At 43.1% G+C, this 27,602-nt stretch overlaps 1 protein-coding gene across 2 annotated transcripts; it reads left to right on the forward strand.

The window, feature by feature from the left end:
- The first annotated feature begins 816 nt into the window (after positions 1–816).
- LOC129836309 (neurotrypsin-like) lies at positions 817–27,602 on the forward strand. Of its 2 annotated transcripts, none has more exons than XM_055902289.1 (14): positions 817–1,549; positions 5,772–5,814; positions 11,838–12,080; positions 12,937–13,075; positions 13,197–13,375; positions 19,809–19,956; positions 20,783–20,961; positions 21,053–21,194; positions 21,306–21,523; positions 21,692–21,833; positions 21,979–22,257; positions 24,124–24,246; positions 24,602–24,882; positions 25,058–27,602. In XM_055902289.1, the coding sequence occupies exons 1-14, from the start codon at positions 1,472–1,474 to the stop codon at positions 25,375–25,377; spliced, it is 2,514 nt and encodes an 837-aa protein (XP_055758264.1). In that variant the 5' UTR covers positions 817–1,471; the 3' UTR covers positions 25,378–27,602. The 2 variants fall into 2 exon arrangements, with proteins under 2 accessions (XP_055758264.1, XP_055758265.1); XM_055902290.1 differs by having other exon boundaries at positions 821–1,549; positions 21,309–21,523.

The raw sequence follows: 27,602 nt of genomic DNA on the forward strand, positions 1-27,602 counted from the left end.
GACTGTTTGAGATGCTTTAGAAGCAACATTTAATGTCAGTAGTGGAAAAAGTACCTAATTGTCATACTTCAGTAAAAGTAAAGATACATTAATAGAAAATGACTCAAGTGAAAGTCACCGCGTAAAATCCTACTTGAGTAAAAGTCTAAAAGGACTTAGTTTTAAATATACTTAAGTATCAAAAGTAAATGTAATTGCTCAAATATAGGTATAAGTACAAATCATTTTAAATTCCTTATATTAAGCAAACCAGATGGCACCATTTTCTTGTTTTTTAAATGTATAGATAACCAGGGGCAGGCTCCAACACTCAGACATAATTTACAAACGAAGCATTCAAAATGTATTGAGTACTTTTCGGTGTCAGGGTAAATGTATGGAGTAAAAAGTACATTATTTTCTTTAGAAACGTAGTGAAGTAAAAGTTGTCAAAAATATAAATAGTAAAGCCCAATTCGCCCACCTCACAAATGTATCCCACTTTTTACAACGTTTTTCATTCACAGTGTTACACTGACCATATGGCCTTATCGGATTGTTTCCGAAGTTAGAGCTGATTTGGAGAAAACCTGAAACACATGAGTTTGTAATTTGGAATGTTTTCTTGGGGTGCTCTAAATTACTATTATATTCGTTTCTGGCCTTAAAAAATAGGTGCTACAGGTTAGGGTTTAAGGTATGGACTTCCCAAGAAACCCGGATTGCACTAACCTAACAAAACCTTGCCTAAATGAGGATGCAACAGTGATTTATGTTAGAGAATGTGTTTAGGTCTCATTACTGGAAGGCAGTATGCATTTAATTGATAATTGAGTTGTTTTTAACTGCCCATGCCTTGAAAGCATGTTCTGGAGATGCGTAGGGCTAATTGAATGTTTTTTGGATTTGGTGATGTGGGTTGAATTCACCATGCACATCGAATCCAGGTGAAACATTTGTCATTACATTTTGGCTTCAAAATCCCACAGCAATATGCAGTTAGGGGCCAACTCAGCTCAATCGCATATTCCTTTATAAAACCTAAAACCCTTCACTAACTTACCTCTGCGCACAGCGACGCCCCATTACGCCAGTGAAAAGCAACTAGACAGTGTTGAGCTCGCTGTGTGTTTATTCTCGACCTGGCATATGTGCATCGCACTGAAGGCGAGAGAGTGTGTTTCTCTCACTGGTGTCTGCTTTCAGTGACACTTCCTCACGAAGGGGGTCGTCGTTTAAGCTATAGTGCTTGAAGCACAGCTGGTACCACAGGGTGTAATGTCACATAGGAGTTTCGATTATTTTTGTATCTTTTTCCAGACACAGAAAAAACAACCCCATCGGCTGATTGTCGCGTGCCTCGCCTAACTTTGGACGGTCCGTATCGGGCTCTCTTTATCCTGGTCAGTGTCGCTTGCACTAGGAGGCTGACTTTTTGCGTTGGATATGGGTGAAATCTGCTCAAGGCGCGGGCAATGACACATATAAAAGGATGACGGACAAGGAAGCTTTAAAGGGACTCTTCTCTCTGACAATTGCATGGTGTTTTCTGATCTCAGTTTCTGGAGAGGTATGTGCCTGCTTTTTTCTTTCATTATCACAGCGTTTCTGTTTGCGAACGGCTATTCATTTACAACAGAAAGGTAAACACAGGTGACCCATAGATAACCTAACCAAATTCCTTACGATTTACAGTCATTAAAATGTGTAGGCAATAGACTTCGCGTAGTTTATTGGTTATGCGGAGCCAATTTACACTTACGCGAATGGCAATATCGATGCTGTGCGTGGCAATTTCCTGTGTGCCAGTAAACCCGAATTCCGAGGTTTAACATATTCACCTGAATTTTCACCTGAATATCATATTAGACCTACTGCTGCAATGAATCATTATTAAGCTTTTTATTTTCATTCCAATGATTGTATCGTGCCCTATAGGCTACATTTTAATTTCACTAAGGTATTAGATCCCAAGAAAACTTGAGCGCCAGCAATTTATAGACTACTCACCCTTATCCGTTTGTTTCATTGCCCGTTGAAGGAAATACTTTGGACAGACCATTGTTCTCAGCAATTGAACTTGGCTTGTTTTTAACATAAGGCTGTCCAAGCCAACCCTAGTATAAATATATATACAGTACTCGTCAAAAGTTTGGACACACCTACTCATTTAAGGGTTTTTCTTTATTTTTTACTATTTTCTACAGTGTAGAATAATAGTGAAGACATCAAACCTATGAAATAACACATATGGAATCATGTAGTAACCAAAAAATTGTTAAACAAATCAAAATATATTTTATATTTGAGATTATTCAAAGTACCCACCCTTTGCTTTGATGACAGCTTCATGAGGAATGCTTTTCTAACAGTTTTTAAGGAGTTCCCACATATGCTGAGCACTTGTTTGCTGTTTTTCCTTAACTCTGCCATCCAACTCATCCTAACCATCTCAATTGGCTTGAGGTCGGGCCTCCTGGAGGCCAGGTTATCTGATGCAGCACCATCACTCTCCTTGACGTTGAGACTGGTGTTTTGCGGGTACTATTGAATGAAGCTGTCAGTTGAGGACTTGTGAGGCGTCTGTTTCTCAAACTAGACACTCTAATGTACTTGTCCTCTTGCTCGGTCTACACTATATTTCTGATCAATTTGATGTTATTTTAATGGGGGGAAAATTTGCTTTTCTTTCAAAAACAAGGACATTTCAAAGTGATCTCAAACTTTTGAACGGTAGTGTATTTTAATTTGTTTATCACTTTTTTGGTTACTACATGATTCCATATGTGTTATTTAATAGTTTTGATGTCTTCACTATTATTATACAATATAGAAAATAGTACAAATAAAGAAAACCCCTTGTAGGTGTGTTCAAACTTTTGACTGGTACTGTATAAATAAATAAATTATTACCATTCAGTCTATTTCTGAAGGCTGACTGTGTGTCCTATATGCGCAAAGTTAGCTCGTCTATCTATTAATAAAGAAAAGGATAGTCTGTACATTTGGTTGAATTAGGACCCCATTTTTTTTGTCATCTGCAGGCGATTAGATTTGATAGTGAGAGATCTTTTTGTCAAACCGCGCCATCTCTTGCACAAGTCATACGTCAGTAGGGAGTGATCTACATTAGCGTAATCAACAAAGAGTTAGCTGATACCCCATTTCATGGATGCACAATCCATAGGTTAGGCTGTACAGTGCATATAGCAGTGCATTCGGAATTATAGCAGTGCAATTATAGCAGTGCATTCGGAATATTCAGACCACTTGACGTTTTCCACATTTTGTTACATTCCAGCCTTATTCTAAAATGGATTAATTGTTTTTTTCCCTCATCAATCTACACATAATGCCCCATAATGACTAAGCAAAAACTGTTTTTAATAAAATTTTGCAAATGTATAAATAAATGAAATATCACATTTACATAAGTATTCAGACCTTTAACTCAGTACTTTGTTGATGCACCTTTGGCAGCGATTACAGCCTGGAGTCTTCTTGGGGATGACGCTACAAGCTTGACACACCTGTATTTAGGGAGTTTCTCCCATTCTTCTCTGCAGATCCTCTTAAGCTCTGTCATGTTGGATGGGGAGCGTTGCTGCACAGCTATTTTCAGGTCTCTCCAGAGATGTTCGATCGGGTTCAAGTCCGTCTCTGGCTAGGCCACTCAAGGACGTTCAGAGACTTATCCCGAAGCTACTCCTGCGTTGTCTTGGCTGTGTGCTTAGGGTCGTTGTACTGTTGGAAGGTGAACCTTCGCCCCAGTCTGAGGTCCTGAGCACTCTGGAGCAGGTTTTCATCAAGGATCTCGCTGTACTTTGCTCCGTTCATCTTTCCCTCGAGCCTGACTAGTTTCTCTGCCGTTGAAAAACATCTCCACAGCATGATGCTGCCACCACCATGCTTCACCATAGGGATGGTCCCAGGTTTTCTCCAGACGTGACGCTTGGCATTCAGGCCAAATAGATCAATCTTGGTTTCATTAGACCAGATAATCTTGTTTTTCATGGTCTGAGAGTCCTGTAGGTGCCTTTTGGCAAACTCCAAGCGGGCTGCCATGTGCCTTTGACTGAGGAGTGGCTTCCGTCTGGCCACTCTACCATAAAGGCCTGATTGATCCAGTGCTGCAGGGATGGTTGTCCTTCTGGAGAATTCTCCCATCTCCACAGAGGAACTCTGGAGCTCTGTCAGCGACCATCGGGTTTTTGGTCACCTCCCTGACCAAGGCCATTCCGGGGTATTGTGTGTAGATTGATGAGGAACATTTTTTATTTAATCCATTTAAGAATAAGGCTGTAATGTAACAAATGTGGAAAAAGTAAAGGGGTCTGAATACTTTCCGAATGCACTGTAGGTATCCCACCAATGCAATTCTGAATTCAAATACATCCACAGTGTGATTACAACAGATTTTTTTTAAACATTCCAACATTCCATAGCATTATCTTGTCCAATTGTTGCATGATTATGCTATTTGTATCAGTTTGCAACATTTTCAATGGGTGACTTTTATTTGAAGCCGAACCCGCCGATTCCACTATCGATGCTAATGCTGTTCACAACACACTGGTGAATTATCTCATGCGTTTTACAGTCTGAGGTGTGCAAGAGTGAGCCACCAATAAAAGTTTAAACAATGGAGCAAATGCATCCAATGATATCTTCATACTCACTTGCAAATAGCAATTGATGTACATAGCCAATGACATTCCTTGAGAGCAACGTTACATTTTTGTAAGGCATGGTTACAAGCTATACATCAAGTGATAACAAAAGCACAAACAATGGAGTAAAATACGCCAATTGTAGACTAGTAATTGCTTGCTCTTTATGGATAAGTCTAATGAATAAGTCTTAAATGAATACGCCTCATGAATATTACATACTATAAATGCTTTACAAATTATTATAAGTTATAAATGCTTATGAACTGTATGCATGTTTATAGATGTTTAGAAATAATGAAATACGTATTTATGTATAATTTGTACAGGCTACTCTTTATAAATTGTTTACTCATTCTTATTCATGTTAATATAAAGTGTTACCCAATAGACTAGGTAACTACAGCCCCATGTCCCTTTCCCCAAAGAATATTGCTCAAAGCTCTTTTTTCTGGTGAGCTGTGTCTCATTATAAATTAGTGCTTTAGATGTCTGCAAGAGGCACGTTTTTCCTGCCGTTAAGTTGCAGGATGCTTCAGGCATTACCCCAGCTGCCCCCGTCTCCATTAGATTGACAGATGGAATTATTAGAGTTCAACTGACTAATGTACAGACTATGCTATACCGAAAGTAGACCTAGTCCCAGACATTGCATCACCGCGTGCTGTTTCCCATGCGTGACAGTATTGATTTCAGTGGCCTCGGTTGTGATAATGGTGCCTTAAAGTAGCACCCCTTAACTTAACCCTGCAATCATTTTATTGCGTTATGCATAGACATTCTAAACTATGCCTCCTGTTCCCAGCCTCAGTGGTGACGAAGTAATTGAAAATATAGCAGAAGAGAAGAGAGATAAACATGGTTAACACAATGTTAAAATTATTTTCACTGATCCACAGAATAGCATGATAGAGTAATACCATATGACTACAAGTAGGCTACAATACAATATAATACAACAGGGAGAGAGAGATAATAAGTTGTTGGGTATGAAAGCTTCAAACAATCCGCAAGGCTACTTATAGGACATAAGGGGCTACTAATGAACAAGCATAATGTGGGACACTTGCTCTAAGTGGCATAGGCCTGAAGCTTCATATTCTGTTGTCTTGTTTTTTGCAGGTCATCTCTCAAGACACCTACCTAAATACTCTGCAGAGTGCAGGTAGACACCGCTTTTCCTGTTCCTCTTATTTCTAATAGGTCTTGATTTCATCCATCCATCATTGTGATTCTTCCAAATCATCTAAGGACATGGATAAACAACTAAGCAGCATTAAATGAATAGCTTAAATGTACATACTTAGGGGGATGATGTGGGGTGTGGATGTGAGATGGCGGTGTGTTGTTTCAGCAAAATGTCACGAATTCAGATTAAAAGCTTGAAAAAGCCCTCTATCAAAAATGCCCCCTTCCTCTGCTAAAGCCGTTATTAGCGAGTCCTTTGTCACCAACACTGCTCATAATCAGATGGTGATTCTGATTGGGCCCCTGAAGGATGGGACGATAGTTAGGCAACGTTCAACATCTCTTGCTCTCGCTCTCTCTTTAACCTCATTTCAAAAACGTCTTATCCACAAACAAAAGACACATAACCAGCTTTGGTATTAGCTGCTTTTCCCTAGAAAAAAATAGAGTTCTCCTTTTTGACGGTTAGGGATTCATCCAAGCCGGATCCCTGTAGCTAAGAAATAGGCAAAATCACACAGTGCTCAGTATTGCTGAGTAGATGAAGGGAACACTTGATCTCTCGTTCAGCTTGTAATGTGATATGAATTTTAGCATGTACATGGAAATGGATGGTTATTAGATGAAAGCGTTGGGATGATAGATACAACATTTCATCTCATATACCAATTAGTCTTTGAACCATCACCACACCCTCCATGCCCAGGCAGGTCCAATCCTTTGGATCCCTCGGGCGCGATGCTAATATCTTATCCAACCCTACCAACCCCCCCTTTACCCATCCCACGCCTTAGACTCCTAGTTCATGCTCAGACAGAATGAGATTCCTACCAGATTGCCTCATGTTCAGGCTTTCACTTATGGAAATGCGAGTGGCCCTGATTTAAACAAGGCCCTGCTTTTAGAGCCCTGACATCATCTCTGATAAAGACTCCCACTTTCCATCAACCAGATACTGTATGTCTGGTTCTTGTCTTCGCTGAAGTTACTGTTATGTTATGGGGTCTCAACGGGAGTTCCAGTCTGGGTCTTATAGATGGTTGTCTCCATTTGTGGCTCAACTATAGACACCCATCAGGGATAGAATGTGAGCTATGCTAAGAGACTTTAGAGCTTATTAAATCTAGGATGGACAGTGGAACATTTTTATGACACCCACGTGCATACTCAGTTTCTTGCTCTCAATGCATGCATTCATATACTCACTCAGTTCCTCCTCTGCATGGGAACTGAGGTTATCCATACACATACACATTCTATACAGCACGTCTGCTTTCACGTGCTGGTGATCTTTTGATTTGTCTTTGGGGTTTTGTGTGTTTGTGTTTGTGTCTGCAGCGTAAGCTTGTCCATGTGTGTGTTTGAATCTGTGTGTGAGCGTGTGTCTGTTTGTGTGGCACGTGCGTGTGTGTTTAAGGATCAGTGTCTTCCGGTAACCTTTCCTAATAACCTTTCTGTGTCTGGCACCCTCACACTGTGTGAACTCTATCAAATATGTATCTCCTCTCAATATGCCAGGCAGGGAAGCTGGACGAGGTGGAATCATTGTGAGATTGAGACGCGCTGAGAAGAAACCCCATCACAGATAGTGGTGACTCAGAAGGATTTAGGATCAGCTTAGTACATAAAAACATCTCAGTGTCTCAAAACCATATTTACTTTCTAAAATATTAAATGCCTTAGGGAATGGCAGATACAAATTGAAAAATGATAACACAGTTTAGTTGAAGAGGAAAGAAAAGCACACCCTCTGAGAGGATAAGACGTTTTGGCTTTGCTTTCTGGGGAGTCATTTAGACTGGGAGTTGGGACAAATAACTGTCAATCACACTTGGTATTATTCAATGGTACCTGCCATGATGTTGACAGCATAGGAGGGCTTAGAAGACAAACTGCGCCTGAGACAGGTGCGGACATCCCAGTACAGCCCAGTACATCACTGGGGCCAAGCTCCCTGCCATCCAGGACCTCTATATTAGGTGGTGTAAGAGGAAGGCTCTACACAACACCCACTCACATACAATCATCATATATGTTGGTGCTACTCTGTTTATCTTATATATTGATGCCTAGTCACCTAACCCCTGTACTGTACATATCTACCTCTATCGATCCAGTGTCTTTGCACATTGTAGGTATGGTACCTGAACTGACCCTGTATATATTATGCTACTTACTTTATTGTGTTCTTTTTAGTTGTCATTTTTTATATATTGTGTGTTTTTGTTCTACCTTGTTATTTTTTTGTATTACTTTGTTATTAATTACTGCATTGTTGGGGTTAATGCATTTCACTGTACTTGTGCATGTGACATTAAAAAAAACTTGAAACTTGACTTCCAGCACTCATTGACCCCAACAAATCTCTCAATCTGTGATCCATCTTGACAAAGGCAGACTCCAACCCTTAGGCACTGCTGACATCTGAAAGGATTGGATAGGTGTAAGAAAGAATACTTTTGAATGTGCATTTATCTGGTTTATCTATCAAAGAGCAAGGTGGAGCTAATACCGTTTTTCTCATACAGATGTCGGATCTTAATTTGAGCCAGTTTTCTACAGCAGGAAAATAATCCTGCAGCAACAGGAAATGTGGATTATAATTGATGGATATTTTTTATAGGCGTTGATACATTTTTCGTAAGGGAAAATCAAGTCTGAAATTACAAACTTCAGGAGACTTTTTAAACCTCGAATACAGTACAAGTTTTAAATGTTCTGTTTCCTGCATGCAGGAATGTTCTTCTGCAACATGGTTATGAAATTAAGATCCTACATCTGTACCTAGCCAATCCTTTCAGATCTACATAAAGTAACCAGGATTTGGGGCAAGAGGTCAATCTGGAATTGAGCAGAGTATTCCTCTTTCAAGATGTCTTCTCTCTCAGGCATCAATCTGTGGATACCCTCTCCAGTCTTGTCTCTCACTGCTGGTATTTGGTATTTTATTAGGATCCCCATTAGCTGTTGCGAAAGCAGCAGCTACTCTTCCTGGGGTCCACACAATACATGGCATAATACAGGACATTAATAGACAAGAACATCTCAAGGACAGAACTACATCAATTTACAAAGGCACATGTTGTCTACATATCAATACATACACACAAACTATCTAGGTCAAATAGGGGAGAGGCGCTGTGCCGTGAGGTGTTGCTTTGTCTGTTTTTTAAAACCAGATTTGCTGTTTATTTGAGCAATATGAGATGGAACGGAGTTCCGTGCAATAATGGCTCTATATAATACTGTGCGCTTCATTGAATTTGTTCTGGTTTCTCTACTGTGAAAAGACCCCTGGTGGCATGTCTGGTGGGGTAAGTGTGTGTGTCAGAGCTGTGTGTAAGTTGACTATGCAAACAATTTGAGATTTTCAACACATGAATGTTTCTAATGAAAAGAAGAAGTGATGCAGTCAGTCTCTCCTCAACTCTTGGCCAAGAGAGACTGGCATGCATAGTATTTATTACAATGAAGAGCAAGACATGCCGCTCTGTTCCTGGCCAGCTGCAGCTTAAGTAGGTCTTTCATTGCAGTATGAACTCCTAACACCAAAACCAGCATATTCTGCTGGCTTTCGGTTGTAGCTTTCACTACACAGCAGCGGGAGTTGGTTGGTCTTAACTAAGTCACTAAGACTGTGCGAACGCAAACCGGCAGTCCCTCAAACAAACACAGACGGGTTAGACCACACACTGGGCGGGTGTAGATTTTCGAGCGATCGCTCACAGGTGTGAATGTTTACCCAACGACAACTGAAAGGACTTGCGGCCCCTAATCCACTGGTTTAGAGAGTTCAGGAGGAGGAGTTTAGGTACGTGATGAGGGTGTCTTCCTTCCCTGGCTGGACCCCAGTGCCCATATCCACTTCCCTCCACTCTCCTCAGGGTTTAACACCTGGCTCCAGAGGGATGTTAGCGCGTCTCTCCTTCATATCATTTACAGTACGCACACACCATGGCCTGAGGTACTGCCATATCAGTTACATATCACAGGAAGCATGGACCTAAAGGTGAATATTAGCTACTACTAAAGATGGATTATTAGGCAATTCTGCCCATACATAGTGTCACGACTTCCACCGAAGGTGGCTCCTCTCCCTGTTCGGGCGGCGCTCGGCGGTCGTCGTCACCGGTCTACTAGCTGCCACCGATTCCTTTTTCTTTTCTGTTAGTTTTGTCTTGATTGTTTTCACCTGTTACTTATTTGTTATTAATTATGGCCTATTTAAACTTCCAGGGCCCGCCTGCTTTTGTGCGGGCTTATTCTCACTGTCAGTGGGGAAATTGTTTTGCTGATACGTATTTTGCTGTCGGTTATATTTCCCTGGTTTTGGAGACATACCTGTTTATTGGTCATTTTGCCTGTTTGTTGGCTAGACCCAGCTTAATAAACATTACATTTACATTTACATTTAAGTCATTTAGCAGACGCTCTTATCCAGAGCGACTTACAAATTGGAAAGTTCATACATATTCATCCTGGTCCCCCCGTGGGAATTGAACCCTGGTCCCCCCGTGGGAATTGAACCCACAACCCTGGCGTTGCAAGCGCCATGCTCTACCAACTGAGCCACACGGGACCATACATATGCATATGCATTGGAAGCATTGCTCTCTGCGCCTGACTCCACACCCACCATTCCTAGCTATCCGTGACACATAGCCCCTTGAAAAGGGACTGATAATTAGTCAACGTAACATCCAAGGCAAATGGAGACATTTGCTATAACTGCAGGCAACAGAGATTATGGAGTGTGTTTCCCTTTTTATTATGGAGTGTGGTGCCATCTATAGATTATGATTTATGTTTAGGCATTCATTTTGAGTGGTTAAATTTAGGGTTAAGGATGGGGTTCAAACAGAAAAACTACAATTACAAAACGAGTGCCTAGCACTGGGATTAAACACGCGATGTTCAGAGCCGTGGAAAGGAACTCAAAATTAAGTTGGAGATATATTTTTTCTGGATTTGCTTTAACTGACTAATTCAATAAATTGTCTCCATTTTTTGCATGATGTATTACCAGACATTGATCCATTGGAAATACATGGGTTTATGGACCAGGTTCAGGGCTCACCCTGGCTCTGGTTGTCTGGTTGTCATTAAACCACAGACCCTCCCCTCTTTAAAACTCAATCTGTGGACCAGATGAATGTATGCTTGTGTTTAATGTCCCACCCCTATTTAATGTGATGGGTCAGCTTTATAGATGGTCCCAGAGGCTCTTTAACCTGTATAGATGAGTTTGTAAAACTGAGCCCCTGAGCTCAGGTTTCCCATCACAATCCCAGCTCACGTCTTCACAAAGGCAATTAGAGGATAGAGCTGCAGCACTTGTAGATCCAGTAAAATGATTCTGGAATTAAAAAGGCCTGAATATTCAGAGGATTGCATTGCAGTGAATTTCAGTTTCCCAGTAAGCTCTGGATTCTCAAGAAGCATCCACCCCTCTTGAGGAATTGTCGTCCACTCCAAAGTGGTATACAGTGTCTATGCTCTGATCAAACTATCCTTTTAACAGCATTGAGAAAATAATCACAAAGGATTTTAATGTTTATTATAATTTTAAGACATGTATGCCTAGGGTGCATTTCAAGGACAATTCATAAGCGATACAGACACACAAGCATACACAGACACAGATGGGTTGTAGTAAGGGCTCAGGTTTTCAGGTTGTCTGAAGGTAGCCCGCCACGCTCTGTGACTCAGCAAAGCAGACCTACACAAATACTCTGGCCCCTGCACTGCAGCACCGGGCTGTCAGTCTGACCAGTCAGGTGACTCACTTTAATACCTCTGAGGATCGGAAACAAAAGAGAGAGACAAAGGAGAGGACATCTTTTTAAACCTTGCCTGGCTAATTGTGACTTAATTTTAAAACTCAGCTTTACCCCCCCACTTCGTCTCACAAAAATAATTATTACTATACTATGTTAACTAAGAAGCTCATCCATTGATTAACCCATAGTATTGTATCTGAATGTGACTCTGTCTCCCTAGCTCCTCTGTCCTGTTCAGAGGGCTTCACTGAGCTGGGTTACTACAATGGCTCCGTGTCTCAGACTGACTCTGGATCGCCCTGCTTAAAGTGGACAGAGTTCCCAGACTACGTCCTGCAGTACCCGAGCCGGGGGCTGGGCGACCACAGCTACTGCCGCAACCCCGACCGCGAATCCAACCCCTGGTGCTTCTTCCGCCAGAGCTCTGGAGCCATCGGCTGGGCCTACTGCGACTGCCACCAGGGTGAGAATTTACCGACTAAAACTTACTTCAAGGGAATCAGTACTGCTGGGTAACTACCTGGAACCAGATTATTTATAGTGGTGTATGAATTCCAAAGTGGCCAAAAAGTAATCGCTAGGTATCTTTGTATTTTTGCAGTGTTTTGGGGGTGATCATATTGCTCTGGCAGGAGATCTATGTCTCTATCTGTCTAGGCAACCTATGTGCCTGTCTGTCTATGTCTATCTGTGTTTCTTGCCTGCATGGTTTTTGTTTCTCAATCTGTCTACGCCCCAATATATCCTGTCTGTCTTCCAGTCTGTCAGTAAGCTCCTCCCACTGTGTTTTCCACCTATCCATCAGGCAGCTGATATTGTTCTCTCTGTGACTCCCGCCCCCCAATGGGAGTGTATCCCTGCCTGTCCATTAGACAACCGTCTGTCTTTTTACTGGCCTGTCAGAACCTTGCTTGTATGTAGTGCCAGAGGCAATACCCCCGTTTTGAAATCTGTTTAGCTACATCTGTATTTGCTGTCATTATCAGTCTGTCTCTGTCTAGCTCTCCCAAGCTTTCTCTTTCAAACGGTTAACCTTTATCAGTTAACGTGTATGTGTGTGAACGCATGCGTGCCCATGTGTGCTTTTCGGGTGCGTGCCTACCAGGTTGAAATATGTAAGTGCTCTATGCAATTATCCTGAGATAATCACACCTGTTGGATTTATAATTAACGAGGGAGCAATCTGTCTGTCTGTCTTTCTGATGGGTGTGAGAGAAAGATGTTCTACTTGTCATTTCAAATGATTTCACAATCTCTGATGCTGTACCATACCTTAATGCCCTCTCTTCTCTCTCCTCTCCCCTCTCCCTCCTCTCCAGGAGCTGCCAGGTTGGTAGGTGTGTCCTCCCCTCAGAGCGGGCGTCTGGAGGTATACCTAAATAGCCAGTGGGGGGCGGTATGTGATACACACTGGACCGACCGCGATGCCAGTGTGATCTGCAAACAGCTTGGACTGGGGTGAGAGCTACTGAGATACTTTTATAGCTGTGTGTGTGGGTGTGTATGTCAAATCATCCTCTCCACTCCTGACTGTCCATCTATCTTTCTCTCTTCGTCCATCCTGTCTTTCTGTCTGCAGTGAGATCGGCACAGCCCTCCAGCACTCCTATTTCGGGCCCGGCTCTGGACTCTTCCACTATGAACGCCTTGGCTGCCGTGGCAACGAAAACTCTCTGCTGGACTGCAGGAGTCGGAAGTTTGTCACTAGCGACTGTAACCATGGCAACGAAGCGGGGGTGGTGTGTGCTGCACCTGAAGGTGAGGGTGTTGGAGATTTCAAAACAGCCTTGGGTATATATAAGTAGTGCAGATTTATCACAAGTGCTACACATATAAATATAGTACATGTATTGCTAGGCATATTACACATGTAGAGGTACTGAAGCAGCAAAGAGACACTTCCCCTTTAGTTGAGTGAGACAGGGACAGAGAGAGACTGTTCCCTCTTTCTTAGAGCTCCAGTGTTCTTCTCCCACCTCAGTCAGAGCTGCGTGGGCCAGAGGGTGAGATTCATGGCTAAGATTCTCTGGCCCAATACTCATCTCCAAAACACAAACACTGCAAAGCTAGAACAAGAGCAGTTTCTTCTGAGCAGCACAGCCAAGAGGGAGCTGATGTTGCCTGCCTAGTCATTCACATAGCTTTTAGAGCTCTCTGAGCCTGCCAGTACGCTCTCGCGGCTTATGCAGCACTTGTGTCAGAGAGTCCCAAAGGGGCAGAGGGAACAACAACAGTGGTGTGTTACAATGAGGGTATAGAAGGGAGTGCCCAGAGGAGTAGAGGGTATATACATTGAGTGGACAAAACATTAAGAACACCTTCCTAATATTGAGTTGCACCCCTTTTTGCCCTCAGAACAGCCTCAATTCGTCAGGGTGTGGACTCTACAAGGTGTCGAAAATGTTCCACATGGATGCTGGCCCATGTTGACTCCAGTGCTTCCCACAGTTGTGTCAAGTTGGCTGGATGTCCTTTGGGTGGTGGACCATTCTTGATACACACAGGAAACTGTTGAGTGTGAAAAACCCAGCAGCATTGCAGTTCATGACACAAACCGGTGCGCCTGGTACCTACTACCGTACCCCGTTCAAAGGCACTTAAATCTTTTGTCTTGTCCATTCACCCTCTGAATGGTACACATACACAATCCATGTCTCAATTGTCTCAAGGCTTAAAAAGCCTTCTTTAACTCGTCTCCTCCCCTTCATCTACACTGATTGAAGTGGATTTAACAAGTGACAGCTTTCACCTGGATTCACCTGGTCAGTTGGTCATGGAAAGAGCATGTTTTGTACACTCAGTATATTTAGTGCGGTGCAGGGAATTATTCAGTCTGAAACTTTAGGAGGAGAAAGTTATCTGAGAGTCCTGAGGCCCTGCCAGGGAGGTGGGAGGGGTCCCACAGGGCACACATGCACCCCCCTTCTGACCCCCCCTACCCCAAACAACCCCCACCTCCTCAACTTCTCTGCCAGGGCAGCTCACATATTCAGATTGCATAACTCATCTACCACTCTTTCCTTCTCCCTGCACCCCTCACATACTTATACTTGCTGTAGTTTCTAATGACTTGCCGGAGCTTTGAACCAAACTCTAGGGTTAAGGGTCATTGCACTCCAACAGTTCTGTGGTTTGGATTGCTTTATTTATCATGGCACTGGGCAAGAAGTTATTTACATTTGCATTCATCAAGGAGACCAAGAGATCTATAAGTCGATAACTGAGAAGAACAGTTGTTTCTATTGTAACATGATGCCAACATGTTTTGCCTAGTACCTGCGTGAGCCACCGCATTTTTATTTTTTTATTTTATTTTACCGTTATTTTACCAGGTAAGTTGACTGAGAACACGTTCTCATTTGCAGCAACGACCTGGGGAATAGTTACAGGGGAGAGGAGGGGGATGAATGAGCCAATTGTAAATTTAACTACGGTAAGGTGACTGGGAACATGGACGAGCACTAACAGACCAGCTATGACCTCCACACAATGCCTTCAGAAAGTATTCACACCCCTTGACTTTTTCCACATTTTGTTGTGTTACAGCCTGAATTTAAAATGTATTACATTTTGATTTTGTGTCACAAGCCTGCACACAATACCCCATAATATCAAAGTGGGAATATGTTTTTATAAATGTTTACAAATTAATAAAAAATGAAAAGCTGAAATGTCTTGAGTCAATAAGTATTCAAGCCCTTTTTTATGGCAAACCTAAATGCGTTCAGGAGTAAAAATGTGCTTAACAAGTCACATAATAAGTTGCATGGACTTACTCTGTGTGCAATAATAGTGTTAACATGATTTTTTAATGACTACCTCATCTCTGTACCCCACACATCTGTAAGGTCCCTCAAACACCAGGAAGGTTTTGAAATGCCTCGCAAAGAAGGGCACCTATTGCTAGATCGGTAAAATATTAAAGCAGACATTGAATATCCCTTTGAAAATAGTGAAGTTATTAATTACACTTTGGATGGTGTATCAATACACACAGTCACTACAAAGATACATGTGTCCTTGCTAACTTAGTTGCCAGAGAGGAAGGAAACCGCTCAGGGATTTCACAATGAGGCCAATGGTGACCTTAAAACAGTTACAGAGCTTAATGGCTGTGATAGGACAAAACTGAGGATGGATCAACAACATTGTAGTTACTCCACAATACTAACCTAAATGGCAGAGTGAAGAGAGGGACACCTGTACAGAATAAAATATTTGAAAACATGGATCCTGTTTGCATTTAGGCACGAAAGTAAAACTGCAAAAAATGTGGTTCATAAATTTACTTTATGTCCTAAATACAAAGCGTTATGTTTGGGGCAAATCTAACACAACACATCACTGAGTACCACTCCATATTTTCAAGCATAGTGGTGGCTGCATCATGTTATGGGTATGCTTGTCATCGGCAAGGGATTTTTTTTAGGATAAAAATAAATGGAATAGGCCTCCCGAGCAGTGCAGTGGTCTAAGGCACTGCTTCGCAGTGTTCGGGCGTCACTACAGCTGTCACGCCCTGACCATAGAGAGCTGTTTATTCTCTATCTTGGTTGGGGTGTGATAGTGACTAGGGTGGGTCATCTAGGTGATTAATGGTTTATGTTGGCCTGGTATGCTTCCCAATCAGAGACAGCTGTTTATCGTTGTCTCTGATTGGGGATCATATTTAGGTAGCCATTTTACCCCATTGTGTTTGTGGGATCTTGTCTACAGATAGTTGCCTGTGTGCACACCAGTAGCTTCACGTTTTGTTTGTTCTTGTGCTTTATTGTTTTGTTTGGTGAGTTTCATTTAATTAAAAGTTGTGGAACTCTACGCACGCTGCGCCTTGGTCCGATCCTTTCGACGAACGTGACAACAGCCTGGGGTTTGATCCCCAGCTGTGTCACAACCGGCCATGACCGTGAGTCCCATAGGGTGGCGCACAATTGGCCCATCATCATCTGGGTTAGGGGAGGGTTTGGTCGAGGGGCTTTACTTGGTTTATCGTGCTCTAGTGACTCCTTGTGGCGGGCCGGGTGCCTGCAGGCTGACTTTGGTCGTCAGTTGAACAGTGTTTCCTCCGACACATTGGTGCAGCTGGCTTCCGAGTTGTGTTAAGAAGCGTGGCTTGGCGGGTCATGTTTCGGAAGACGCATGACTCGACCTTCACCTCTCCCGATCCCGTTGGGGAGTTGCAGCGATGAGACAAGATCATAATCACGAATTTGGGGAGAAAACGGGAAAAAAATTACAACAACAATCCCAAAAATCTAAAATCATAATAATGGAATAGAGGTAAGCACAGGCAAAATCCTAGAGGAAAACCTGGCTCAGTTTGCTTTCCAACAGACACTGAGAGACAAATTCACCTTTCAGCAGGACAATAACCTTAAACACAAGGCCAAACACTGGAGTTGCATACCAAGTCGAAATTGAATGTTGATGAGTGGCCTAGATACAGTTTTGACTTAAATTGGCTTGAAAATCTATGCCATTACGTGAAAATGGCTGTAACAAGGATCAACAACTATCTTGACAGAGCTTGAAGACTTTCTTAAAGAATAATATGCAAATATTGTACAATTCAGGTGTGCAAAGCTCTTAGAGAATTAACCAGAAAGACTCAGCTGTAATCGGTGCCAAAGGTGATTCTAACATGTATTGACTCAGGAGGTTTAATACTTGTAATCAAGATGTATGTAATCAAGATATATTATTATTTTTTTCATATTATTATAATATATATATATTTTTTTTACAAATGTTCGAATTTCGCTTCCACTTTGATATTACAGAGTATTTTATGTCGATCGTTGACAAAAAATGACAATGAAATCCATTTGAATTCCACCTTGTAACACAACAAAATGTGGAAAAAGTCGAAGGGTGTGAATACTTTATAAATGCACTGTAAGTCAATCAAAGAGGCAAAAAGACATTACAGCGACAAAGTGGAGTTGTAATTAAATGGCTCAGATGCGAGACGCATATGGCAGGGACTTCAGATAATCACTGATTATAAAGAGAAAACCAGCCACGTCAGTGACACCGACACCTCACTCCCAGACAAACTTAACACATTCTTTGCCTGCTTTGAGGAAAACAACACAGAACCGCCATTGTGGGCTTCTGATGCTCACGAGGACTGCGAGCTCCTGATCTCTGTAGTCGACATGAGTAGGATTTTCAAGCATGTTAACCATTGCAAGGCTGCCGGCCCGGATGACATACCAAGCCGCGTCCTCAGTACATGCGCAGACCAGCAGGCTGGAGTGTTTACGGACATATTCAATCTCTCCCTATCGCAGTCTGTTGTCCCCACTTGCTTCAAGATGTCCACCATTGTTCCTGTACCCAAGCAAGCTAAGGTCACTGAACTAAATGACTATCGCCCCGTAGCACCGACCTCTGTTATCATGAAGTACTTTGAGAGGCTTGTCAAGGACCATATCACCTCCACCTTTCCTGACACGCTAGACCCACTCCAATTTGCATACCGCCCCAAAAGATCCACGGACGACACAATCGCTGTTGCACTGCAAACCGCCCTATCCCACCTGGACAAGAAGAACGATGGAGCTGATCGTAGACTACAGGAGACAGAAGAGGAAAAACACCCCCATCCACATCGACAGGGCCTTAGCGGAGAAGGTTTAAAGCTTCAAGTTCCTAGGCGGGCACCTCACTGAGGACCTGAAACGGTCCCACCACACCGACACCGTGGTGAAGAAGGTGAAACAGCCCCTCTACAACCTCAGGCGGCTAAAGAAATTCAGCATGGCAACTGCGTGGCACTAACCACATGGCTCTCCAGAGGGTGGTGCGGGCAGCCCAACACAACACCAGGGGCACGCTGCCTGCCCTTCAGACCATTACAGCAGTGGAAAAGGAAGGCCAAGATGATCATCAAGGACCTCAGCCAGCCGAGCTATGATCTGTTCACTCTGCTATAATCGATTATAGTGACGGTACAGGTGCATCAAAAGCGGGACAAAGAGACTGAAAAACAGCTTCTATCTCCAGGCCATCAGACTGTTAGCCAGTTACCTGCCCGGTACACTGCCCTGCACCTTGAGACTATTTCCCCATGTATATCGTGTTATTGAATGCTAGTCACCTCATATTCTGTTTATATACTGTTGTCTACTAACTGTGCATGTATATACTGTATTATTCACATAGCTCATCCTAATAGACCTACCACTGTACATTTCTTTCCAAATTATATAACACACCGCGTATTCATATTCTGTATTCTGTCCCATGCTCACTCTAATATATCTACTCTGGATTGATAATTGGACTTGTTCTGTCATTTCTTGATTTCTTGTTTAGATTTTATGATTATTTATGTATTTGTATTGTATTTGCAAGACATTCTACTGCGCTGTTGGAGCCAGTAACACAAGACATTCTACTGCACTATTGGAGCCAGTAACACAAGACATTCTACTGCACTGTTGGAGCCAGTAACACAAGACATTCTACTGCACTGTTGGAGCCAGTAACACAAGACATTCTACTGCACTGTTGGAGCCAGTAACACAAGACATTCTACTGCACTGTTGGAGCCAGTAGCACAAGACATTCTACTGCGCTGTAGGAGGCAGTAACACAAGACATTCTACTGTACTGTTGTAGCCAGTAACACAAGACATTCTACTGCCCTGTAGGAGGCAGTAACACAAGACATTCTACTGCGCTGTAGGAGGCAGTAACACAAGACATTCTACTGCACTGTTGGAGGCAGTAACACAAGACATTCTACTGCACTATTGGAGCCAGTAACACAAGACATTCTACTGCACTATTGGAGCCAGTAACACAAGACATTCTACTGCACTGTTGGAGCCAGTAACACAAGACATTCTACTGCACTGTTGGAGCCAGTAACACAAGACATTCTACTGCGCTGTAGGAGCCAGTAACACAAGACATTCTACTGCACTGTTGGAGCCAGTAACACAAGACATTCTACTGTACTGTTGGAGCTAGTAACACAATACATTCTACTACACTGTTGGAGCCAGTAACACAAGACATTCTACTGTACTGTTGGAGCTAGTAACACAAGACATTATACTGCACTGTTGGAGCTAGAAACCCAAGAATTTACCTTCACCTGCTATAACACCTGCAAATCTGTGTACGCGAGTAATGTGACCAGTAAACTTGGACTTTATTTGATTTCTGCTGTATTTTTCAGGCAATGGCGCCCCCTTGAGGTTGGTAGGTGGCCTGGAGGACTTTGAGGGTCGTGTGGAGGTGTACCATGATGGGAGATGGGGCACCATCTGTGATGACCAGTGGGATGACATCGATGCTGAAGTTGTCTGTCGGCAGTTGGGCCTTGGGTGAGCAGCATTGGGATTCCGATGGCTAGTTGCTTGGAGGATGGTGCTTGACATGCAGCATATGGGTTTTGAATGTGATTCCCTCCACTAAATGTCGTCTAGTACATATGTAGGTAAAAACTAGAGGTTAAACCCTATCAGTGGTAGCAAACAGCAATGGTTCCCAGGCTTGAAGTTACCCACCAACCAAAGCTCTCTGCTCTCCACAGAGATGGAGGCACTCCTGCTAGGATAGCCTTTTTACACTGCTACATTCCCACTGAGTGAACTATATCAATATAGATGAACGGAAGGCATGCATTTTTGATGGCCTACAGTGTTTTGGGTTGTTGCTCTGCTGGAGGAGAGGAGCCAGTTGATCCAGATTATTCAGACGTCATCGCCACTCTTAGCAGGTCATCTGGCTTCTGACGAATAAGGGCCTGCAAAGCAAGCCACTGGGGAATTCTCTCTAACCAGACACACATGTATACACATGTACACACACACACACACACACACACACACACACACAATGATTGTCTTGCAGTACAAAGAGTGGATAAACAAAGAAAGTGGATCTGTCCCAGGACTCATTTCAGATCATGAATCATATATCTCTCCATAACTATATTTGGTGTGTGTGAGTGTTTTTTGTGTCGTCTATATGTGTTTCTCTGCTGTGTAAGTGCATGTGTGTGTGCTCTGTACAGTACGTAGAAGGCCTGTTTACTTGGTGGGAATGCATTTTATATGTGCACATCAGGATGATCCTTGAGTGATTGCCATATATTGTTTACATGTCCATATATGGTCATTGTGTATGCCTGTGTGTGTGTCCACTCAGGGGGGTACCGAAAGCGTGGACGTGGGCCCACTTTGGTCAGGGCTCTGGACCCATCTTCCTTGACAGGTTGCAGTGTACAGGCAATGAGCTTTCCCTGGAGGAGTGTCCCCACAACAACTGGCAACAACACAACTGTGACCACATGGAGGATGCTGGCGTGTCCTGTAACCCATATACAGGTCAGGAGTCAGGACAGGAACGCTTTGTGAACATACACATATTTGTATGGAAAAAACATACACACTGTCTCATACACACACCGTGTTGCAGATGGTGTGGTGCGGCTGGTGGGGTCTGACAGTCCCTGGGAAGGTCGTCTGGAGGTGTACCACTCTGGGGACTGGGGTACGGTGTGTGATGACAACTGGACTGAGCACCATGCACAAGTGGTCTGTAGACAGCTGGGCTTCAGGTTGGTCTACAGGGGTCCTTTTATGTACAAATACAATGTACTGGGAAAGTGAACTAGGTTTAACTGTAGTAATATTGTAGTGATACTGCAGTAATGGCGTGTTTGGTCCAGCAGAGGGCGTGCAGAGGTGGCATCAGACGGGCTGTACGGGGAGGGCACAGGGCTAATCCTGCTGGATGAAGTGCAGTGTAAGGGCTCAGAGGGCACCCTGCTGGCCTGCGGGCACGCCGAGTGGGGACGCCACGACTGCTCCCACAGCGAGGACGTAGGGGTGCGCTGTGAGAGGGGAGGTGAAACCAACGAGGTGCCAGGGCTGCCACACATCACAGGTAGGCCTGTACTCGCTGTACCCACTGAGACCTCATAAGACCTCAAATCAGAATTGCTATCAACATATCTCAGTTAGATGTCTATCATATTGGAAAGAAAAGTAAAATTGAATATTGTTATTATGGTAATATATTGTGGTTTATTGTGTTTCTCTGTTCTGGCCTCAGGCCCTCTGGTGCGACTGGTTGCTGGAGAGAGCCGGAAGGAAGGGCGTGTGGAAGTGTTTCTGAATGGCCAATGGGGGAGCGTGTGCGATGACGGCTGGAATGACATCAACGCTGCAGTGGTCTGCAGGCAGCTGGGATTTGTGTAAATATGGATTCTCTCTCTCATGTTTGCCATTGTATCATATATCCTTTCTACTTCATATCTCACTGCCAAGTATGTGGTTTCCTTTAACTGCCAGGGCCACTTTGGAATATTAAGATTCACCTTCCCTGTCTCTCTTCTTCAGTGGGGTGTCCAAGGCTCGCTCCATGGCCTATTTTGGAGAGGGCCAGGGCCTTATCCACCTGGACAATGTTAGGTGCACAGGGGCTGAGACGTCCCTGGGGGAGTGTCCGGCCGAGGGAGAAGATGCCCATGACTGCCGGCATAGTGAGGATGCAGGGGTCATCTGTGACTACGTACCCGAACCGGTGGGGGACGGCGCCATAATAACGCAGACCTGTGGCATGAGGCCAAACACACAGCGACGCAGGAGGAGGATTATTGGTGGAGACAAGTCAATCAGGTACGCTGGTGGAAAAAGTACCCAAATTGTCATACTTGAGTAAAAGTAAAGATACCTTAACTCAAGTAAAAGTGAAAGTCACCCAGTAAAATACTACTTGAGTTAAATTTAAAAAAACATTTGGTTTTAAATATACTAAAGTATCAAAAGTAAATGTAATTGCTTAAATATAGTTAAGTATCAAAAGCAGTGGCGTGCCGTGGGCCTGGGGCCTGGGCCTTCAGTGAGGTACTACACAGTCCCACCCGAATTAATCCACCTCATTATGATGCCATGGCTCTAGAAACTACACATTTAGACAGAAACGCAGTATAACTAGGCGTTGCGTCACCTTGAAATTGACAAATTGACATTTTTGGATAAACAGTGTTTACCCAAAAACATGACACAATCAATGAGTCTTTTCAATATTTCCCTTCACCTTTTCATTGTGCAGCTCCGTTGCCCTGCGCGTTTGTTCTTTGAGCTGTAGATCCACTCCGGTGTCCCCAAAAGTTTTCAAAAGCACCATTGCTTGTAAGTGCCCAGCCGTACTTTGGTGTCTCGTTGCTGCCTTGGTTAGACAACTCACGTTTGCAAAGCCAGTGTGGCTCCAAACACCAAATCGATCACTTGCAAATAATAGGCATTCCCAGCAGTACAGTTTGCAGTGCTTCTCGGAGCCAAGGAGCCTGTGAGCCATTGACAGCGCTCGTAGTTGAAACTTTGAAAGTGGCGAGCGAACGAAGCACTTTCCCGCCTGTGACAGGCTTTGTGGCGTCGGGCGACCTCTCCTTACAATGTCTAACTTTTCTTGAAAAGTTCGTCTTGAGAATGGCGTTATAATTATATCCTCGACCAAATCGATATCTTCTCCTCCTTCCGCCATTGTGGGTTGAAAAAACAGCTTAGTAGTACGCAAATGAATTCGTTTATCAAATTCAGTTTCCTAGATCTCCATCTCTCAATATTGGTAATCCAATCAAAAGACGTGCACGCACTACGCCTGCTAGCTGGCTCCTGTGTAACACTGGAGCCAGCCAGAAGGCGTACAATAGCCAACTCTAAAGCTGATTGGTTGACACTAAATTTTCATTTCCATTCACTATAAGCTACAAGCGCCCGCACTGTTGATTCTGAAGGCCTGAGGGCAGATTTTAGACCCCTGGCAACACATGATGGCTGAATATGATTGGATAAAAGATCTAACATAAAGACCAGCCCTCAAAATCTCAACCTGGGGCTGGAAGCAGTGCAACTAAGAGGAAAGCTATGAAATGAAGAGTATAACTCTTACTCTGGGGAATAATTTAATACATATTTGTGGGAAAATATATTTAAAAAATATATATATTCTGATGATGTTTAGGCCAGCAGAGAAGGCCTTGCAGGCCCTGACGGCCCACCACTGATCAAAAGTAAAAGTATAAATCGTTTCAAATTCATTATATTAAGCAAATCAGACGGCACTATTTTCATGTTTTTTTACATTTACGGATAGCCAGGGCCACACAGAACCAGTAGGGATGATCAGGGATGTTCTCTTGATAAGTGTGTGAATTGGACCATGTTCTTATCCTGCTAAACATTCAAAATGTAACAAGTACTTTTGGTTGTCAGGGAAAATTTATGTAGTAAAAAGTACATTATTTTCTTTAGGAATGTAGTGGAGTAAAAGTTGAAGTAGTCAAAAAATATAAATAGTACAGTACACACACACACACACACACACACACACACACACACACACACAAACAGATTCTCAGCGGTTCTATTACCGTATGACTGCATAGATATATGCAAACACATACACAAGTCAAATCATAACATCAAATCAACCATGATCTATTTCTGCTAATGTTCTCTCTCCTCCCCTGGGTGTGGTAGGGGGGACTGGCCTTGGCAGGTGTCTCTGTGGCTCAAGTCCCAGTCCAAAGGGAACCATCCACTGTGTGGAGCCACGCTCATAAACTCCTGCTGGGTCCTGACTGCTGCACACTGCTTCAAGAGGTGGGCCACAAAGACATCTAGTGCCCAATGATGGAATTGCAGTGACCACATTATATAAAATTACAAGTGTAGCATACAGTAATGTAGTAATGTAGCATAAACATATGTACATTTGATCAAATACTTGATCTATGTCAATCATTTTATCAAATATTATTAATAAGAGATTGATGTCATGCCACTTATAAGTGATACTTGTATTTGAGTCACTGCCTTGATCATTTCAATTCAAATGTGTTTTTCTTGGCAGGAGATAATCAAGTCTTCTTTTCAGCTTGGCTTAACCTCCTCAGACCTTAATTCCCTCTCTGACCTTTTCTTTTTTTCCTTGCTCTGTTCTCTCCCTCTCTCCTAGGTTTGGCAGGGACCCATCTCGCTACGTGCTGCGACTGGGTGACTACCACACGGAGGAGAGGGATGACTTTGAGCGCAGCCTGGCCCCAGAGCTCATCGTCATCCACAGGAAGTACCACAGCCAGGGCTCGGAGTATGATATCGCCCTACTCAGGCTGAAGGGCACCGAGGGCAACTGTGTGGCCTTCAACCCTCATACCAACTCAGCCTGCCTCCCTGCGCCTGGCAACAAGTGGGGCAAGAGGCCTGCCGCCTGTGTCATCACAGGGTGGGGCATCACAGGTACTGACCATGAGCCTCTCTGTTACGGAGAGTTCCCTGTGTGTTTACATTGGAATCAGCCATTTGATCTGTTCTTTGCTCAATATTTATATGACAGAACATTTTCATTTATTTTGGCCACCTCACTCTTATCTCTCTGTTCATCACTCACTTTCATTCTCTCTCTCTTTCTCAGACTCGGACTACTCCCGTACTCTGCTGCAGGCCTGGGTTCCCCTGCTGCCCTCCTGGAAGTGTAAGAAGCGATACGGCGAGCGCTACACCAGCCGCATGCTGTGTGCGGGCAGCCTGTCGGACCGTCGGCGCGTGGACAGTTGCCAGGGTGACAGTGGTGGTCCCCTAGTATGTCAGGGGGAGGGTGGTCGCTGGGTGCTGACGGGGATCATTTCCTGGGGTCATGGCTGTGGTGACCCCTCCTTCCCCGGGGTGTACACGCGGGTCAGCAGGTTCCTGCGCTGGATTGACCAGGTCACCAACAACCCACCGAAAATCTGAAGCTGCCACCGTGCCATTGGACAGCCAGTGTTATCACATGAATTTGGGGTTGGTGGGGAGGTGGGGGGATTAAAGGAGCAGTGACCTGTTAGAGAGGGTTACCACACCCTGGTATCTGCTCCTGGTCTCACCCACATCCAGCAGAGTGCTTTTAAGTCCCTTTTTTTCGCCTACACTTGGAGAAGCCTGTAAATGGCATTGTGCATTCTTGATTTTGTGGAATTAACACTTTGACGAGAGCATTTAATGCACCAGAAAGCCAGACTGCATAGGTGAATGACATTGCACTATAATGCATGCCATACTATCACCCTGCAACACCTGTGAATGGCCAATTAATGGTGCCATTGGGAGTAAGTCTAGTCAGGAGCGTTAGGTGGAATATCTTTAAGGTACAAGATTGTATATGTAAAGTACATACAGACATGTGGCTTTTAAATGAATATGGTTTCATGAACATTCCAGTTGTTCATGCATTTTTACTTATGCCTACACTAATGTGCTCCACTCTTGATTGAAACAATTGGTCAAATTAGTCAGTGTACAGATCGCTGGTTTAGACCATAGGAGAGGCATGAGTGGGCCTTTACGAGGCTCTGTACATGTGGCAATGATGACATGGCTACTCACAATGGCTTAAATGAGGTCCTGCCTGTTTGCCTGCCTACCCACAGTATCTATCTGTCTACCACATTATCATAGAAGCTGCACATCCCTACTATCAATGTTATGTGAAGCCAGATGTGTGTGTGTGTGTGTGTGTGTGTGTGTGTGAGAGAACGTTTGTGTGTGTGTGAGTGTGTGTGTGCGTGTGTGCACTGTCAATTAATTGTTCATACAGCATCTCAATTCAGGCCTTAGACCATATCTTTGTGTTTTTGTCTCAAGTTGCAGTGCAATTGCCAAATGATCAATGCAATCTTCTCATCATTCTTATAATTTATTGACACACATTAACACATCGTACAGACTTACAAAGCCTACACAGTGCTGATGTAGCATTTGTTCCATGTTTTACCTGGTCACATTCCACTCTGCTACTGAATAGATGTCTAGAAATGTAACCACACATGCTTAATACCCCTAAGCTTCATGTGGTAATTACTAATGCAAAATACTAAACTATCTGGCTGTTTAGAAGACCCTTTGGTTTAGTACTCTAATCTATCCCGATAGTAAATAGATCTAACTACTACCTAATACCACCTGTACACTTGATGGAATGTTCTTTTACAATTTAACATTCAAACGTTATTTTGTTTTATGGGGCTTTCAGTTACATGACTGCATGTTTTCGATTGTCACTGAACAGTACAACTAATTATTTGTGATATCATTTTTTTAATGACATCTGTTATTTGTTTTTGCACATGCACACAGGATTTTGACACATAATAAAGTTCCTTTCTTTACTTCCTTTAGAATTCTGAAATGCTAATCTGTACATGATGAAAATGAGTTACACAAACATGATGTATACAAAATATACAAAACTGAATATACAAAACATTAAGAACACTTTCTTTCATTTGGATGCCAATTTTGTTAGCTTAAAATTATGAAATATACACTGAGTATACTAAACATTAGGAACCCCCCCCCCAATGCTTCCCACAGTCAAGTTGGCTGGATGTCCTTTGGGTGGTGGACCATAATTAATACACACGGGAAACTGTTGAATGTGAAAGACCCAGCAGCATTGCCGTTCTTGACACAAACCGGTGCTCCTGGCACCTATTACCATACCCTGTTCAAAGACACTTAAATATTTTGTCTAGCACATTCACCCTTGAATGGCATACATACACAATCCATGTCTCAATTGTTTCAAGACTTAAAAATCCTTCTTTAACCTGTCTCCTTCCCTTCATCTACACTGATTGAAGTGGATTTAACAAGTGAATTCAATAAGGGATCACAGCTTTCACCTGAATTCACCTGGTAAATCCATGTCGTGGAAAGAAAGTGTTCTTAATGTTTTGTATATTCAGTGTATATGCAATATTTCAAATGGACTGCTAGAAAAGTTATTGGTGAGTGGAGTGGAAAATTCCCTTTTCTAATGTGCCATCATCGAAAATAAATATTAGACAGTATGCCAAAGTAAAAGCAGTAAATCTTCAGACTCATATCTTGCAAGTACTCTGTATATAATACCTTGAATGTGAACGTGAATGTACTGTATAATGTGTTTTTGAGAGGTGTCATTAAATATCTGCATCACA

The sequence above is a fragment of the Salvelinus fontinalis genome, chromosome 37 (assembly GCF_029448725.1).
Source record: "Salvelinus fontinalis isolate EN_2023a chromosome 37, ASM2944872v1, whole genome shotgun sequence".
In the NCBI taxonomy this organism is placed as follows: Eukaryota; Metazoa; Chordata; class Actinopteri; order Salmoniformes; family Salmonidae; genus Salvelinus; species Salvelinus fontinalis.

Bases quoted from the DNA above. Each gene is read 5' to 3' on its own strand.
- LOC129836309 (XM_055902289.1), top strand. From the start codon at position 1,472: ATGACGGACAAGGAAGCTTTAAAGGGACTCTTCTCTCTGACAATTGCA. The intron at 19,957-20,782 runs GTGAGCAGCATT...GTGTCCACTCAG, and splicing joins TGTCGGCAGTTGGGCCTTGG to GGGGGTACCGAAAGCGTGGA. The intron at 21,195-21,305 runs GTTGGTCTACAG...TGTTTGGTCCAG, and splicing joins TGTAGACAGCTGGGCTTCAG to CAGAGGGCGTGCAGAGGTGG.